The sequence below is a fragment of the Oreochromis aureus genome, linkage group 7, assembly GCF_013358895.1.
Source record: "Oreochromis aureus strain Israel breed Guangdong linkage group 7, ZZ_aureus, whole genome shotgun sequence".
NCBI classification, from domain to species: Eukaryota; Metazoa; Chordata; class Actinopteri; order Cichliformes; family Cichlidae; genus Oreochromis; species Oreochromis aureus.
The window spans coordinates 13216010-13232167 of NC_052948.1; the positions used below are offsets into that span (position 1 = coordinate 13216010).

Consider the following 16158-nt stretch of genomic DNA (forward strand, 5'->3'; position numbering starts at 1 on the left):
AAGGCTGCTGAACAATGTGAGAGCTTCCTGAAGAGAAACGGAAAGTAAGCTTTACAGAAACTGTGGTTTGTGTGCACACGAGTGCATTGGTTTGCAAGAGGAGATGTTTAACCCACGGAGTGTCTGATTACCAGAGTAATGGGAGATAAGTTGCGTCAGCAGTTGATCTTTTGTGTTTTCTGATCTGGGTTTGAAGTAAGTTCAGATCATTGTTGCTAAAGCTGGACCAAATATGTGTAGGAATGGAAATGTTTGGAAAGACTGTATGTTTGAACAGATTTGGAAGGTAGAGGGCGGGACAATAAACAAAGCCCCAGTAAGATGAAGTATTTCCAAGCTTGTTTTTCAGGCTCACATACAGTAAATACCTGCTAACTCATTCCCCCCATTGGTTGGGACAGGCGTCATGAATCACTTCCAGCAGTTTTTGCTCTGTGGGGAGCAGTAGGAACTCCCACTGGGGGAGATGCAGTAACGAGAAAGAGTCTGTGTCATAGCGAGCGGGATGAGATGGGATTTCACAACTGGATTTTAACATCACTTGCAATTTGGAAACATGTTTCCTGTTTATACACAACTGATCAAACACTTGGGTATTGTGTACATCAATGTAATTTAGTGTAATTTAATTTAATTTAGATGGTTGATCGCAGAGCCAATAACTGAACTGTTATGTTCCACAAATGAGTAAGAGCTGCTGTACAGTACCATGGCCTAGAATTTCAACACTCTCTTAAGGCGGCTCTTGTTGTTCTTTATGAGTCATTATGTGCTCCTCTGTGGGAGTAGTAAGGTTTGGGGTTAAATGTTATCACCGGTCCGTGTTTGTAAAGAATCCCATGAACATTATATTCGACCAATCGTGCCCTGTGTTGTACGTAAACAGATCAGCAGAAATTTATTTTATCTACAGCACATTTAAAAAAAAAGGTGCCAGACACGAGGCTGTTTGAGTTGATATTTTTTTAGCCTAACACACCTATGAGGGGGATGTGGGCCTTATAAAAGGTCACAAGTCAGTTTAGCAAAAGCAAAATGTCATTGCAACGGAAGCACATCACCTTTGTTTACAGTGTCCTTTGAAACCTCAGGGTAAAACAAGGATCCTAACCTCACAAACAGACTAATGCATCTAATTGTAAGAAAACTAGCAGGTTACTGTTATTACAGTATTACAGTATTGCATTTTGTTTTTTTAAGCTGCAGTTTTATCTTTAACATCTCAAGTGGGGAAACAACAGGTGCATTTCCCAGCATAAGACAAATCATCCACTGTTTACCCACAGCACTGGGGCAAAACTAAATCATATTCACATCTGCAACCATTAGTCACCAAAACATCCTGAACATATGAAACTTCTGCCAGCTCTGAATCCAGGAGACAAAAGTTCCAGTAATAACTTCAATATCTCCTCTTTCACACTCTAGTTAAACGAGCTATGGATTCGACTTAGTCACATATATGCGGTAGGTTTTATGAAAAGTAGGAAGGTAAGTAATTTCAGGTGATGATATTTTATTGGAACATTCCTTAACTTCTTTTTGACTTATCGCTTAAAATGTAAATAATGCCACTACTTATGTATTTATTTTCATCCATTATTAGAACAGATTGAGAAAAGTGACAGTGAGATAGAAGAAAGTTAAAGTAGGCTCACTGTGGTTACATGCAGTTTAGCACTAACCCAACACCCTGACACACTTTATGGCATCTGTGGCTTTATACTTACTGCTTATTTTGGAGGTGAAAAAAAAAAAATCAACAAAGTATGGCGAGGGTTGTTTGTTGTATCTTGTATCTCCAAAAATGTTAATTTTTAATGCTCTTCAGCTCAAAATCTCTGTGCATTTTTAACATTAGATAACTCCAAACACCTCTCTTAGTCTTAATGGGGCTTTGACTGTCATGTAAGCATGGAAATGCTAAAAACTGGAGGAAGATATACTGATATCATTTGTCATCTTTTTAACCGTCAGCTAGGCAATACAGGCAGCTACTCTGAGGTGACAAAAAGCTCCCAGTGGTTTGGATTTCCAGTATGCTCACTGTTTATAACCCAGTCAGACATCTCAGGCCTTTAGGTGGAGATCTGGTAAATGTTTGTCATTGCCCTAAGGCATTGTAAAACCTACTTAGATTTATGTTTTTATCTTATGTTTTAGCACACTGAATCTATGTATAATGAAATGTGCTATCTTAATAAAATTACCTGAGCTATTTATAATTTTTTTTAAATTCACAGCTGTATCCTGACATATTCAGTGTCTGTTCGAGTTTATAGATACAAATTGTGAAACACACACCACCACAAAGAGTACAAAGCAGTTTTGTACAAACAAGAATTACAAGATCGGCTGCGTGTGACACGGGCGTGGGTGTGGGCACCGCAGATCATTTTGTGCCGAGGGCAGATAACAGAATGCCTTTTTATTTTTCTTTCCTATGTAGGCCTCATATCTTTTCTTCTATCTTTTGATTACAGTTTTTTTTTCTTCATTAGCCCTCAAAGCTGGCTGCTCATCTGATCACACATCGCCACCTAGCGGCCCCCAGAGCCACTACACTCCAACCCAACCAGTCAACCAACCACGTCATCCTCGGAGCTGAACTACATGTCCCATGCTCCTCTGCCAAAGAAACGGACAGTCATGTGGATGGAAACAGGAGTGGGCATCCGCTGCGCTGCAAGAAGAAGAAACTTCGAGGAAAGATGCACGAAGAGGAGGATGGCAGCGAGGCGCACTCCTGCACGGCTTCGCGATTCGTGAACTCCAGGTCCGTGGATGTGGCCGACATCGAGGGAGCGAAGGAGCAGGCCTCCAAGCTGTGCGGCTACTTGAACAAACTGTCCGGCAAGGGGCCCTTGAGGGGCTACAAGCCGAAGTGGTTTGTGTATGATCCAAGGAAATGCTATTTGTATTACTTCAAGTCTCCCCAGGATGCCCTGCCGCTCGGACACATCGAAATATGCGATGCGTGTTTCAGCTACGATTTGGACGGGGAAGAGGGTCAGTTTGAGATCCGCACGGCCGACAAAGAATTTCTGCTTAAGGTAGGAACTTTTCTTTCTTTCATTAAACGTGTGTTGACAGCATTGCAACGAGGTCTGCTTTTCATGTCATTTGTCACTTCCTTTCTCGTTTGGAAAAGGCAGACACGCCCTTCTTTTCTTTCCTTTAAAGAAAACAGATTTAGACTCAGCTGTTTTTAGGCAATAAAGTACATATTTCTGCTCGGCAACAACGTGATCTGACGGCGATCAGAAGAAGAAAATCTGTGTGTTTGTTTTTTAAAAGCGAAATCAATTTCTCGCACGAACCAAGCGCTTAATCAGCGCATTCTTCCAGCTGATTGCCTGAAAACACCGTCAGTCCTCTGTTTTGTGTTTAGACATTTTTACACAGGAGCTCATCTGCCTTCACAGGTCACAGCATCTCATGTGACGGGGTCCTGGTGCTGTCACATGACTGTGACGGGTTCAGCACCAAGACAGGTGCCTCTGGTTTCACTCAGTCAATTCTAGTCTGTCTCGTTTTTTCAAGTGTGTATGCTTAATACCAAAAAAGAGAGAGAGCTGGAACTGAGACTGAAACCAGTGTCTGTGCTCATTCACATGACAGATCTTAATAGTGTTAAGTTTTCCTCATTTTCCCTTTCCATTTGTCGCTGCCTTGATTTCCTCATGGAGATGCCTTTTAAAACGTCATCTCGCCCACTTTGCTGTGTTTAAAATGGCGTGCTTAAAGATTTCAAAGATCTAAAGTCTAACTAAGTGTGCGTTTGTGTCCTTCTAGGCTCCCAGTAAGCAGGTGATGCACTACTGGCTGCAGCAGTTGCAGCAGAAACGTTGGGAGTACAGTAACATGCGAGGCACTGGTCAGAGAGACAGCTGGAGCTCCCCGACGCTGGCCTATCCTCACACCGGCCTTGTAGGCAAAGATAATGGTAGGCAGGTTCGCACGCACGCACACAATCACACATATAGTGGATATGTTATCAGTCGGTCATTTCATCATATCTGGGCAACAACTGAAAGTTTACACAGGCGCTACAAATCACAAGCGTCTCGCTTATTTTGTTACCAAGTTTCTGGAGGAAAGTGTTTGAGTGTTTTGAAAGGGTAAAAGTTCAGATTGACATCATTCGGCTTGTGTTTTGTTTTAAGCACAAAGCCCTTTGAGCTGTGGCTGTGAAGCAAAGGCGCTAGTATCGTAACCTCATGTCTATGACGAAGACAGAAATAAACAAATGTAACGTAGGCAGTCAAGTAATGGTCTGTGACAAAAATGATATGTTTATTTGTTTTCCAATTTTTTTAATACAAGTTGTTGAGAGGAGAACAACCAGACTCATTCGAACTGATGGGAAGGGAACAGTAACAGAAAAAAATCCAAAGTATGCAGACGAGGGTCTTTCAGTTCACAGCATGTCAGATTGACAGGGTCAGGGTCAGAATCTGGCATAAACACCATGAAAGCACGGTACCATCTTGGCTTATATCAGTGCAGCCTGCTGCGGGTGGCGTCAATAAAAACTGAGCATTGTTTACACTCAGGAAGGCCTTCCGGAGCATTGTTCCTGAGCATTTCCATCCCTTTATTACCACAGCAGCCATCAGAACACAGTCACCGATGGTGGCTTCCAGTTTGATTGTGTGACACGTCTCAAAGCTCGCATCATGCCAAGCTGATGATTTAAGCGTTTGAATGGTCTTGAAGATCTCAGTGAGTACTCAAACGGCCACAGGCACCAGATCTCAATCCAACAGAACACCTTTAGGATGCGCTGTAACGGGAGATTTGCATCGTGTGTGCGCAGTAATTGTGTGATGCTATCATGTCAGCATGGACCAAAATCTCTGAGGAGTGTTTCTTGTTGTTATGTAGCTCCAGGAGCAACATGGTGGCCAGCGTGGCCTAGCAAGGTGTACCTAATAAAGTAGCCACTGAGTGTATACACCAGTGCTGATATGTCTGTGACTGATGATTGAGTATCTGTTGGACTCTACATAAAATATGAATCTCATTTATTATCCAATAGAAGTGGAAAAGAAAATATGTAGATCCATATCTGTGCCTAATAAAGGACTGAAATGAGGACACAAGCATTTTTAAGCCCGTTTACATTTGAAAACAGGGATTCTTCTACACGCTTTGCGATTAGCTGAGTGAAACGACCTGTGAATCCTGCTTCCTTTTCCTGTCCATGTCTTTCTTTCCCAGAATGTTCTCGGTGCACATCTGTCTTCAGAAGCCACAAATGCCTTGGTTATCACCGCTTATCAGTGCCGTTGTCGCCGTGTTTCGTCTAACACTCCGCGACTTCTTGATTTCTCTGTCGATTCAGAACGAACACTCTTTTGTTTCTTGTTCAACGTATTCATTTGCGTTTCGCTTTTCGGTCTCGCCTTGAACCTGCTCGGTGCAGTGAAGTGCACGAGAGAGCTGTGAGATCAGCAATGTCTCGCGTCAGCTCGAACGATCCCTCGAGCTGTGTTTTTATGTCGCACTTTTTATAGTGAAAGACTTAACATGCCCGGGCTTAACAAGTCTAAGTAAGTGTCGACTTTTGAAGCTCTAAAAGGAAACCGTGCTGCAGAAGTTAAAGCTGGTTCAGAAGTAGACATAGCAACACATAATAGAGACATAATAAATTAGACATATAAAGGACGTTGGTTTTTATTTTAATCCTTGGAGATGCCACTTCAAAGACTTCAAAGATTTTATCAGAGCCACACGAGTCTGATCATAGGTGTGTGGCGCTGGCTGCACTACATGTTGTTGGCCATAGTCTGTGTGTGAAGTCTCACAGCATTATTAATGTCACTACCTCGATGATTTAAAGCCAGATGTGGCATGGGTCGATGAGAAGTGGAGGCCTGCCGCACACTCATATGGAAACGATTTGTCACTCAGAAGGTAGGCCAGCGCATCCGCTGCTTAATCATCCTTTTTATTTTTTAGTCTAACTGGAAGCATAATATATGAAAAAGAAGCAGTATTCATTGAAGCTTAACAACTAGAGCCTGACATCATGAACCCATCATGAAAGTGTTTACTGAAGTCACAGACAAAGGAAGCAAAAAGAGGTGTTTTCCCACAGACAGCCAGACTTTATTTTTCCAAGTATGACTCAGAGGAGACACCCCCTGCTGGCAGTTTAAACCACTTCTGCAGTAACATCACTTTTTTGACACATCTAACACATAAAAAAAGCTTCTCTTTACTAATTAATTTCATGTTAAGAAGGGAGTTGGTGTTCTCAGAAAGAAGTAATCATTAGAAAGCAGGTATTAACTTGCATAGGTTCACCCTGCTGTGCATCTTATTCTTGGGAAGTCAGTCTTTGGTGTCATTTTGATTTGATTTTTGTTTAGTTAGAATAGATAATTAAGTTCTATTGGTCTTTGTTTTTTTTCAGATGCTTTCAGCTTTGAGAAACCATGTGAAACCATGGAGAAGGTCCGCAGTGATTTTTCCATGGACGACGAAACGGAGGGCGCTGGAATGGTGGGAGCCCAGACAGCCAGAGGGCCCTCCACGAACCCCCTCAATTTCTCCCTGAAAAACTTTGGCACGGAGCTCAGGTAAGCGTAACGAAAGCTTTCCAGGAAATAATCTGTACTCAGATGGGGTTTAAAACGCAAGTATACAGCTCTATAAAGCCTTGTTCTTTTTTTTTTTTTTTTTAAGGTCACCACCAAACAGGCACGACTAGTTTGTCTGCTGTGTTGAGCAAAGAAAGCACTTCTTAGTTCATCCAGACACTGGTTGCAGTAGAGGAAATGGTAACATTCATGGTTCACTTGTTTTTCTAGTATGCAACCATCAGCAGTTCCCCTTTTTGAGATGTACAACACATCTATTGAAAAGAGGCAACATGCTGCAATCCTAAAAATGTGACATGCAGACTGGAGTTTGCTTTGTATGTGTCCCTTATTAAGGGAGTCTTGGAGTCCCAGAGTTTCACTGCTCCTAACCCCACACCACGGTGTCTTTTATACACAGTAACTGCAAGATCATTATAACTGACAAAGGTATCAGTATAGTAGCTGACCGAAGCTGCCTGATATGTGACTGAATCTGCGAGAATTGCAGCTCTCGGAGCTAGAGACCCTTCCCCCCGATTAGAAAAGAAGTGGCTTTAGAATACTCCAGTACTGTGACGTTAACTGCTTTTGTCACGTTTATACCCATAAAGTTTGAGGAAAGCACGAGCGCTCTTTAGTCACTTTTTTTTGCCAGGTGGAAGTCAGAAACGTGTGGTTTAAACACTTCTGATATCTATAAAAACATATAGAGAGCTGATGTGTGAGGCAGACTTGCGCTTCATTGTGTTGCATTCAGCAGAAACAGTCGTTGACATGTTGCAAACACCCCACAGTGTGAGGTGCGAAAAACAAGTTTGACACCATTAGTGTTACTTTTCCCTCTAAATGTTAGTTTCTGTCAAAAATGCCTTTGTGTTTATTATCTTTGTTTTTTCTCTGTTTGTCTGATGCTGTAATGCTGTCGGATTTTGCAGCAGCATCAGTTTTCCTCTGTGGTTAATCGTAGATCTCTGTGGATTTGTCTCTTTTCATACCGTGTTTTCCTTAATCTCTAAAGACCCTTTTTTGTTGCAATGAAATGTGTGAGAAACCTGTGAAGTAAAAAAAATTAAAAAAAGGAAATGATCTCCTGATTTCTGTCAGGAACTCCATGTCTCACCTGCGTGGGGGACGACGCAGCGTGTTTTACACCAGCAACAGTCCCTCGGAGGACTGGGAGCTCGTGGATCCGCCAAAGGACTTTACTGAACAGAAACATCATCCGGACACACACAGACGTACGCCCACTCCCACCCACCCTTCTGCCAGGGTTTAACACTCATCCTCAGCGTACGTTTCTCCCAAGGGTCACAGATAACAGCTGATGAACTTGTGTTTTCCCTCAGATTCCTTTGGATCGGCGTTTACCTTTGATTTTGTGCGCAACCCCTCGCGGCCTAAGAAGCTTTTGCTGGGCTCTGGAAAGTTAGGCCGCAGTGCCGAAAGCTCGCCGGTGGAATGTAACGGCAGCAAGTCTTTGGAAATGCAGCTTCGCCTCCAGAGCCAGCAGCAGCAGGAAGAACTGAGTCGCTTGCAGCAGGAAGAGGCTAAACTCAAGGAAGAGCTGGCCACCCAGAAGGTATAGTTGGATCTCTTCTACTACTGTTATTTATAACAGTATAACACATGTCTATGGATTGGATCGGATAAAAATGTAATATTCTGTTTCTACTGAAAGTGAATGATCCCTGTTTGTAGTGTCTGTTATACACCACAAGCCTAGGTTTGTGGTGTCTGACCAAGTGCCTTGGTATAATACTGATACTCTCACTATTACAAGAAGTCAGCAAATGATTAGTCATGTTTTAGCAAGAAGCAAAGAAACAGCAGACAGCATTCACAGCTGTAGCACTCCTTCCCATTATTTTCTGTTCTCTTTTTTCCCCTATTTTAAGGTTGGCTGATTGGTAAAAAACCGCTGTGACTAGGCAGAAGAGTGAATTCTTACTTAGTGAATACCCTCTTTACCTCTGTGTTTACTTCCTGGTCAAAAGATTGATAGTTGTTTTCGTATGAAATCTGTACCAGGAGCATGATGGAGAAAAAAAGTGTAACAAATTGATGTTTTCTGTAAATAATATACAATGCTGAATCTACACTAATGATGTGTTATCATCCAGGAGCTGGTAAGGCTACTGCAGCAGACTTTAAGGACCTCCCAGAGTGAAAGGCCCGCCGGGTGCCGTCCAGCCCCGTCTCCAGATTCGTCAGCAGCCTCAGACCAGACCCGAACTTCAGTACCAACTCGGGAAGAAGTTGCCCAGCTGGAGGATCTGCTTAAGGAACGAGATGGTCAGATTCAGTCCATGTGCGGTCACATGGAGCGTCTCGCCCTGGAGAAGGAGAGTCTGCAAAAAGAGCTGAAGAGCCTGAAACTTAAGGTGGGGGAGATAAACGACCAGCTTGGAATGATGATGGAGACCATCCAGGCGAAGGATGAGATCATCATGAAGCTGTCACAGGAAAACTCTGAGCACAGCGGAAATGCAAACGACGCTGGCTCACCACCACCTCACAAAGAGCTGCAGGAGCTGACCATCCTCAAGGTAGAGATGGCAAAACTTTAAACAAGATTCAAGTTATCTTAATCTTAAACTGCCATCAACATTGATTTTTTTTGCTGTAGCTTTTGAAATTCTGCCTGAACATCTTGACAACCCGTCTGTCTTATTATCCACCTTCAGGACAGTCTTCAAGGCTACAAATCCCAGAACAAGTTCCTGAACAAAGAGATCCTGGAGCTGACGGTGTTGCGCAGAAATGCAGAGAGTCGAGAAAAGGCTTTAGAAGCAAAGGTACTCTCTTGTGTTTTATATTTAATGGTGCATTATCCTGTTAATAGAAACAGGAAGTTTGACTAGTTTTAGGGGAAGTCCAGTGTGAAGCTCAGCTGGTGCTTCTAAAACTTAATTTAAATTTAAAGCAGGTACAGCTGAGACTTTATTTTGCCCTCTTTTCCACAGTGTACCGCGCTTGAGGCCAAGCTGTGTCAGGTGGAGAGTAAGTACTTGGTTCTGCTTCAAGAGGTGAAGAACCCGGTATGCTCGTCTTCAGAGCAGAGCCCAGCCCGGGAGGTCATCTCCAGATTGTTAGAAGATGCACTGCAGGGCGAGAACACAGACCAGCAGGAGCACACGATCTTCAAACCAAACACTGTCAGGTATGTGCCGAAAGCCTCGTGAAACGATGCTTTGGGGTTGATTTGAAAAGAAATTACTTAAAAAATGACCACTAGATCAGAGTTTTAGGGATGGAAAAAGAGAAATCTAGAGCTTTGATAAGAGGTTGCAAGAGCCCACATGGCTGGTTTCCGGCATTTATAGCAGATGTGAAAATAAATGGCCAAATGTAGGTGTTGTTACCACAGCTACGTGTTATACTCAGTGCTGTGGCTTACTAAAAAAATTCCACTGTCAGTCATATGAGGGTCAAAAGCAGCAGATCTTTATTAAATAATGTTGAGCAGTTATAGCATTTCTACCAGAACCAGCACCATACCAATTCATCAGAGGACACACTGTTTTTTTTTATTTTGGTTGTTGTTGTTTGTTTTTTTTTTTTACTGAAAGAGCCAAATAAACTGTACTAAGAGTCCCTACGCATGTTTTTTTGACTGTGAGAACGAGCTCTCCTAATCTGTATTTCTGTTGCTGAATTCTTGGCAAGCCCAGGCACGCCCTTTTTGGCTCATCAAAAATGCATTCTTACACATTCTGGAAACCCCTCAGTGATGTAAACATGCAGAAGCCAGGATGTGAGCATGTTACTGTTGCAGCTTTGAGCGGCTTTTGGAATTCACCTGCATCACTGATGGATTTTCTCTCTGTCTTGATGCAATCCTAGCGAGTATGACGTGTTCGGCTTCAAGACCGTCCCCGAGGAGGAGGAAGAGGAGGAGAAGCTGATCGCAAAGGTGAGGGCCTTGGAGCTGAAGTCCCTGTCCATGACGGATCAGGAGGTTTCCGTCGGGGTCAAGTGGGAGAACTTTCTGGCCAGCACCATGAACAGAGACCTGGTTCACTCCCCTGAGCTAAAGGCCCTGATTCGTTGCGGCGTGCCACATGGGCACCGCTCCAAGTTGTGGCGCTGGTGTGTTTCTTTCCACGTGAAGAAGTTTCGTGACCACTTGCCCCCAGACTATTATGACACCTTATTAAACGTAGCAAGGGAGAAGCCCAACCCGGCCTCGAAGCAGATCGAGTTGGACTTGCTGCGCACTTTGCCCAACAACAAGCACTATGCCTCTCCGAGTGCAGGTGGAATCCAAAAACTCAGGAACGTCCTGCTGGCTTTCTCATGGAGGAATCCAGATATCGGCTACTGTCAAGGACTGAACAGGTACTAGAGCTGATCTACTTTCTTTCTGTCTCTCTTTTTCTGGCTTGTAACCATTAACCTTTTTCTTGCATGTTATTTCTTCAGGCTGGCAGCAATTGCCTTGCTCTATTTAGATCAAGAGGATGCTTTTTGGACCCTTATAGCTATTGTGGAGGTCTTCATGCCAAGAGACTATTACACCAAGACTCTCCTTGGCTCACAGGTAACAAAAAAAAGTTGAATTTTATTGTACCATGAGAGAAGAAGGGACAAGGTACTGCTTATTTATTAGATTTGACAAACTTCCCCGGTGTCAGTGATATCATATTCATGTGACTGCTGTTGATGACTTACAGAGCAGGTGTGCAGACATCAGCACTCTTTGTTTTTCTTTCTGTCTGCTAAATGTGACCACCTTAGAAAATAAAGGCCCCATAAAAACACAAGCCCTGGTTTGGTTCATACAGGTTGACCAGCGTGTGTTCAAGGATCTGATGAGCGAGAAGCTACCGCGGCTACACGCCCACTTTGAGCAGCACAAAGTCGATTTTTCCCTCATTACGTTTAACTGGTTCCTGGTGGTGTTTGTGGACAGTGTGGTGAGCGACATCCTCTTCAAGATCTGGGATGCGTTTCTGTTTGAAGGACCAAAGGTAAGAGGCTTGATTCTGCTCTCATAAACCTGAATTCTAGCCTCAGCAGGAAACTGTTTTAAAGTTAATGACTAGCCGGTGATGAGAGATCACTTAGGCTACGTTCACACTGCAGGCGAAAGCGCATCAAATCCGATTTTTTCGCCCCTATGCGACCCGTATCCGATCTTGGTATGACAGTGTGAACGGCACAAATCCGATATTTTCAAATCCGATCTGGGTCACTTTCGTATGTGGTACTGAATCCGATACGTATCCGATGTTTTAGAAAGCGACTGCTGTGTGAACGGTCAAGTCGCATTAAATCCGTCTTTTACGTCACTGACACAAGACAGACGCCAATTATCAGCGCCGGAGAAGCGCCCGAGAAGACAAAGCGAACGATTTCCTACCATCCGGTGAAACTGTTGGGAAGACAACGTTGGAGAAATGTGAACATTTTATTTTTACTGTATTTTCTGCAGATTCTGACAGAAATCTGCAACTATCCTTTGAAGCACCGCTCCTCTAAAACAGCAAAAAGGATCATTATTAGGTCATCTACATTATTATGTAAATAACAAAATAACTTAAAGCAAAAATCTGGAAACATAAAGTCCGAAGTCTTTATATTAAGGGCCATCAGTCAAACAATATTGTTTGCTCTGGGTCTAAACAGAGCGCGTTGTGTGTGACATCTTCTTTTGCGCATGCGGGCCGCTTTGAGCGTTCACACTGGAGAGCGTTTGATGTCGCATTTTATGTGTAGTGTGAACGAGCAGACAAAAAAATCGGATTTGATCAAAAAATCGGAATTGAGCATTAAGACCTGCAGTGTGAACGTAGCCTTATTGAGCTACGTGCCGGCACACAACTGTGCATGTTTACCAGATGGATCCAATTGCATGCTATTAACCCAATTATTTATTGCCACCAAGGAACCAAAATTCTTTAGTTTAATAAATCGTTATTTTTTGTGTACGTAAGCTAAATTTTAATGCATTGTTAACATGACCTCACTCTACACCCCTACAAAGTTTTGTATTTTTTCGAAACTTTTCAGCTTTCAGCAAAAACATAACTTCCTTGGCCAAGGTAAAAAAAGGAAAAAGAAAAAAAGAAAACACATGCAATAACCGATTTTGACGTAGCATCCCCTTATAGAATTTATAAGGGAAGCATTTTAGCAAACTTGTTAAAGCAAAAATCTGCCCTATTGTGTGTTGATTGAATGATACAAGTTAAAACACTAAAGCTGTAGAGCCTAACTCTTAACAGAAACCTGATATGAACCCAGTCAAACAAAACTGCCTCAGATTAAGGCGGTATTGACTATATTTGGAGGACCTGCTTAGGGAACAGAGGGAAGGTCACATGTTCCTGAGTAAATATTTTCAGGTACAGTCACACAAGACTTTACACCGTTTTTCTCCACAGATCATATTCCGCTTTGCTCTCGCGCTCTTCAAGTACAAAGAAGAGGAGTTTTTGAAGTTGCAGGACTCCACGGCCATCTTCAAATATCTCAGATATTTCACACGCACAATCCTGGATTCAAGGTACAGTAGCTGCACTGTTTTCATATTTCCAGTCCTGTGAAAGAATGAAGTTTCTGTGGACAGTGTATCTGCATCACCTTGAATAGCTTCCCGGATCTCCCTGAACTGTAGCTAAATTGTACGAGCACATCACCCACAGTGTATCGGCTTTGTGCCTGTGCAAACTTCATTTCTCACGCAGCAGGTGTTGTAGCAGCTCTGTGAGACGGTGCTTGAGCACAGCCATGATTTGAACTAAATGCTGCATGCTGAGAAGCAGTTGTTAAAGAGAATGCTATAGGTAGCAGCCCTTACATTTAAAATAGCACCGTGCATGCTTGTTTTATACCGTTTTATTGGTCATTGAGACTCTGTTTTGGAGCTAGCCTCAAATGGCCATTTATGGAGCTGTAATAATAACTTACCTATTAATAAACTTTTATGTATTAGCTACAGATGTTGATGCTTGATGCTGAGAGAAGGATGCATGGGTTTACTAAATTTCAAAGACATAAAAAAAAAAAATCCAGGCTCACAGGATTATGCTGTTTTTCTTTCTTTTAAAAAAAAAAAAAAATCTTCCAGGAAGCTGATGAGCATTGCCTTTGTGGACATGAACCCATTCCCCATGAGGCAAATCCACAATCGGCGCGCCTTCCACCTGGAGAAAGTCCGTCTCGAGCTGACGGAGCTGGAAGCGATCCGACAGACCTTCCTCAGGGAGCGAGAGACGAGGCAGGATAGAAGGAGCTTTGTCAGCGACGACGAGGAGGAAAACTGACCTCGGGCCTGTCGCATTTCTAGGCTGAGTGGCTAAAGCACGGAGACAAAGAGATCATCTCCGCAGAGCGCTGCTGTTCTGCAGTGATGAACGGAGCGCTTTCCCCACACCTAATCGTTGGAGTTGATCTCTGCATCAGAGCTGGATCTATTAACTTTATACACTTTAAGCAACAACCACATCAAAAGAACAAAATGTCACAAGCCCGAAAGGGCCTATCAGTATTATCAGTATTCCTGCCATTTCTTTTTTATTAAATCTCATAAATCCTCTGTTTCCTGTATGCCAGGGGTGGGCACCGAGGGCCGGTGTCCCTGCAGGTTTTACATGTGTCCTTGAACCAACACAGCTGATTTAAATGGCTAAATTATCTCCTCAACATGTCCTGATGTTCTCCAGAGGCCTGGTAACGAACTAATCATGTGATTCAGGTGTGTTGACCCAAGGTGAGATCTAAAACCTGCAGGGACACCGGCCCTCGGGGCCTGGAATTGCCCACCCCTGCTGTATGCTTACGTGTTCATGCAATGGCCAAAACAACCTGCAGCACAAATCAGTATTTTCAAACAAACGGCTGTGACCCATTTCCTTTTTATAGCTGACTTTTAAATGTGTTGAAAGAATTATTGTGTCATTCATTTGTGCTGTCATCTTCTACACGCTCACAATTTATTCCTCCACTAAATACCACTCAGACGTGCGTGCACACAAATCACTTATGCTGAAATGAAAATGTTGCTGAAACTTAAGTCTTAAGGCCTTCAAGCGTTCATGTAACATTTCCAGTTGTATTTTCCTTCAAGGGATGCGTCAAAAGCCACATTTCCATGGTATTATCAGTTCTAGAAAGAGCATCTGGAACTTGCTGAGCAGCAGTGCACTTGTGTTTCTACAAGCCATCAAACTTATGTGAGCCAGTATTGTCTGTTTTTTAAGCATTATTAGTTTGTTTTTATTTGGGAGGTTTTTATTGGCTATCGATTTTGCTATTCATGTTGTTTAAAGTAGTTTAGGAACTGTTCACATTCTCACAAAGACGTATCTATAAAGTCCAAACTGTATTGCACTGGATTTAATCAGTAGAGTATCTGATATTGGCATGATCGGTTAATCCATTCACACTGTTGTGGCTTACGCAGTTTTTGCATGCTCTTGGCTTTTCTGTGTTTGTGTTACATGTTTAAATGGTCCAGTTTCCTTGTGCGCAATTTGTTTTTGAGATTTTTCTGAGCCCAAACCGCTGGTGTAAATGCTGATTGTAATTGCATTTGTTGTCCTCGGTGTGGCAGTGTGACATTGGTTTACGTGGTGTTTACGCTTGGCTCGCAGGTACCCTCCTCGCAGTTTGACTGCACTCGAAGTGGCTGTAAAGTCATGATGATTGTTGTATTAAAAGAAAAAAAATGGAAATATGATGTTAAATATATGAGGGAAGCTTTTCACCGTATTGCCAAATATTTCTGCCATTTTCATAATCAGGTACTTTAAAGTTTCCTCTTCACTGGGATCTCCTGTTTCCTACAGCAGCTTGGAGGAAAGCTGATATTCCAAGCTTCAAACGCTGTTTATATTTGATCAATCAGTTAAGTGAAACTTTTCAGTCTGCTTAAATGGGATTTTGTGCACTGATGTGTTGTTTACACCCTGTTCCAGTTTTAGTTTTAGATTGCCTTGAGGTGTTTACAGAAAAGAGAGATCTGCTGTCAGTTGCAGCTTTGTCAGCTGTTCCCATCCCCAGCGATCACCTGATCCAATGAACAAATGGCAACAAAAAAATTATTTTGATGATGGAAACAAATAAAAAAGAGGCATATATTTGTATTTCTTCCTTTGTGAGAGCAGGTCTCTCACAAAGATCTTGATTGGTTTACAGTTAAACTTGCTTTTTTAATATATAAATGTCCACACATTGTCAGAAGGCTCATACAGTAAGTTTTTATGTTTACTCGGTTTCTCTTTTAAGGCTAGTCCCCCCCCCCCCCTCACAGAATAAGCTACATTTAAAAGAGTCTTCTCTTTATTTTCCCTTTACTTTGTTTCTTTTTCTGTGTGTTGCTTTTCGCAGAATTGTATTGCACTATTTTATTGGTAGTATGACTTCCGAATACTATATCAGCACTTCACCTTTTTGTATGCATATCTCTCATCTTGCTCATTGTTAATCTGTTTCACCCAATGATGCAAAAAAAGTTTGTAATATTAGTTCAATAAACAATTTTCTGGCTGAATGTGTTTTTTGCAGGTTTTTTTCTTAATTTCCTAAGTCAAATGCTCATTCAGACACGTCTGTTAGGACGCAC

General features: G+C 42.4%; 1 protein-coding gene across 1 annotated transcript; it reads left to right on the forward strand.

Annotated features, from left to right (window-relative positions):
- Positions 1–2596: 2596 nt before the first annotated feature.
- Positions 2597–16086, forward strand: tbc1d2b (TBC1 domain family, member 2B). The gene is made up of 13 exons (XM_031747444.2): positions 2597–3053; positions 3796–3946; positions 6422–6587; positions 7695–7828; positions 7937–8169; positions 8711–9136; positions 9275–9385; positions 9554–9750; positions 10434–10928; positions 11013–11130; positions 11375–11560; positions 12977–13098; positions 13663–16086. Exons 1-13 carry the CDS (start codon positions 2712–2714, stop codon positions 13856–13858), a joined length of 2877 nt encoding a protein of 958 aa, XP_031603304.1. The 5' UTR covers positions 2597–2711; the 3' UTR covers positions 13859–16086.
- Positions 16087–16158: the final 72 nt, after the last annotated feature.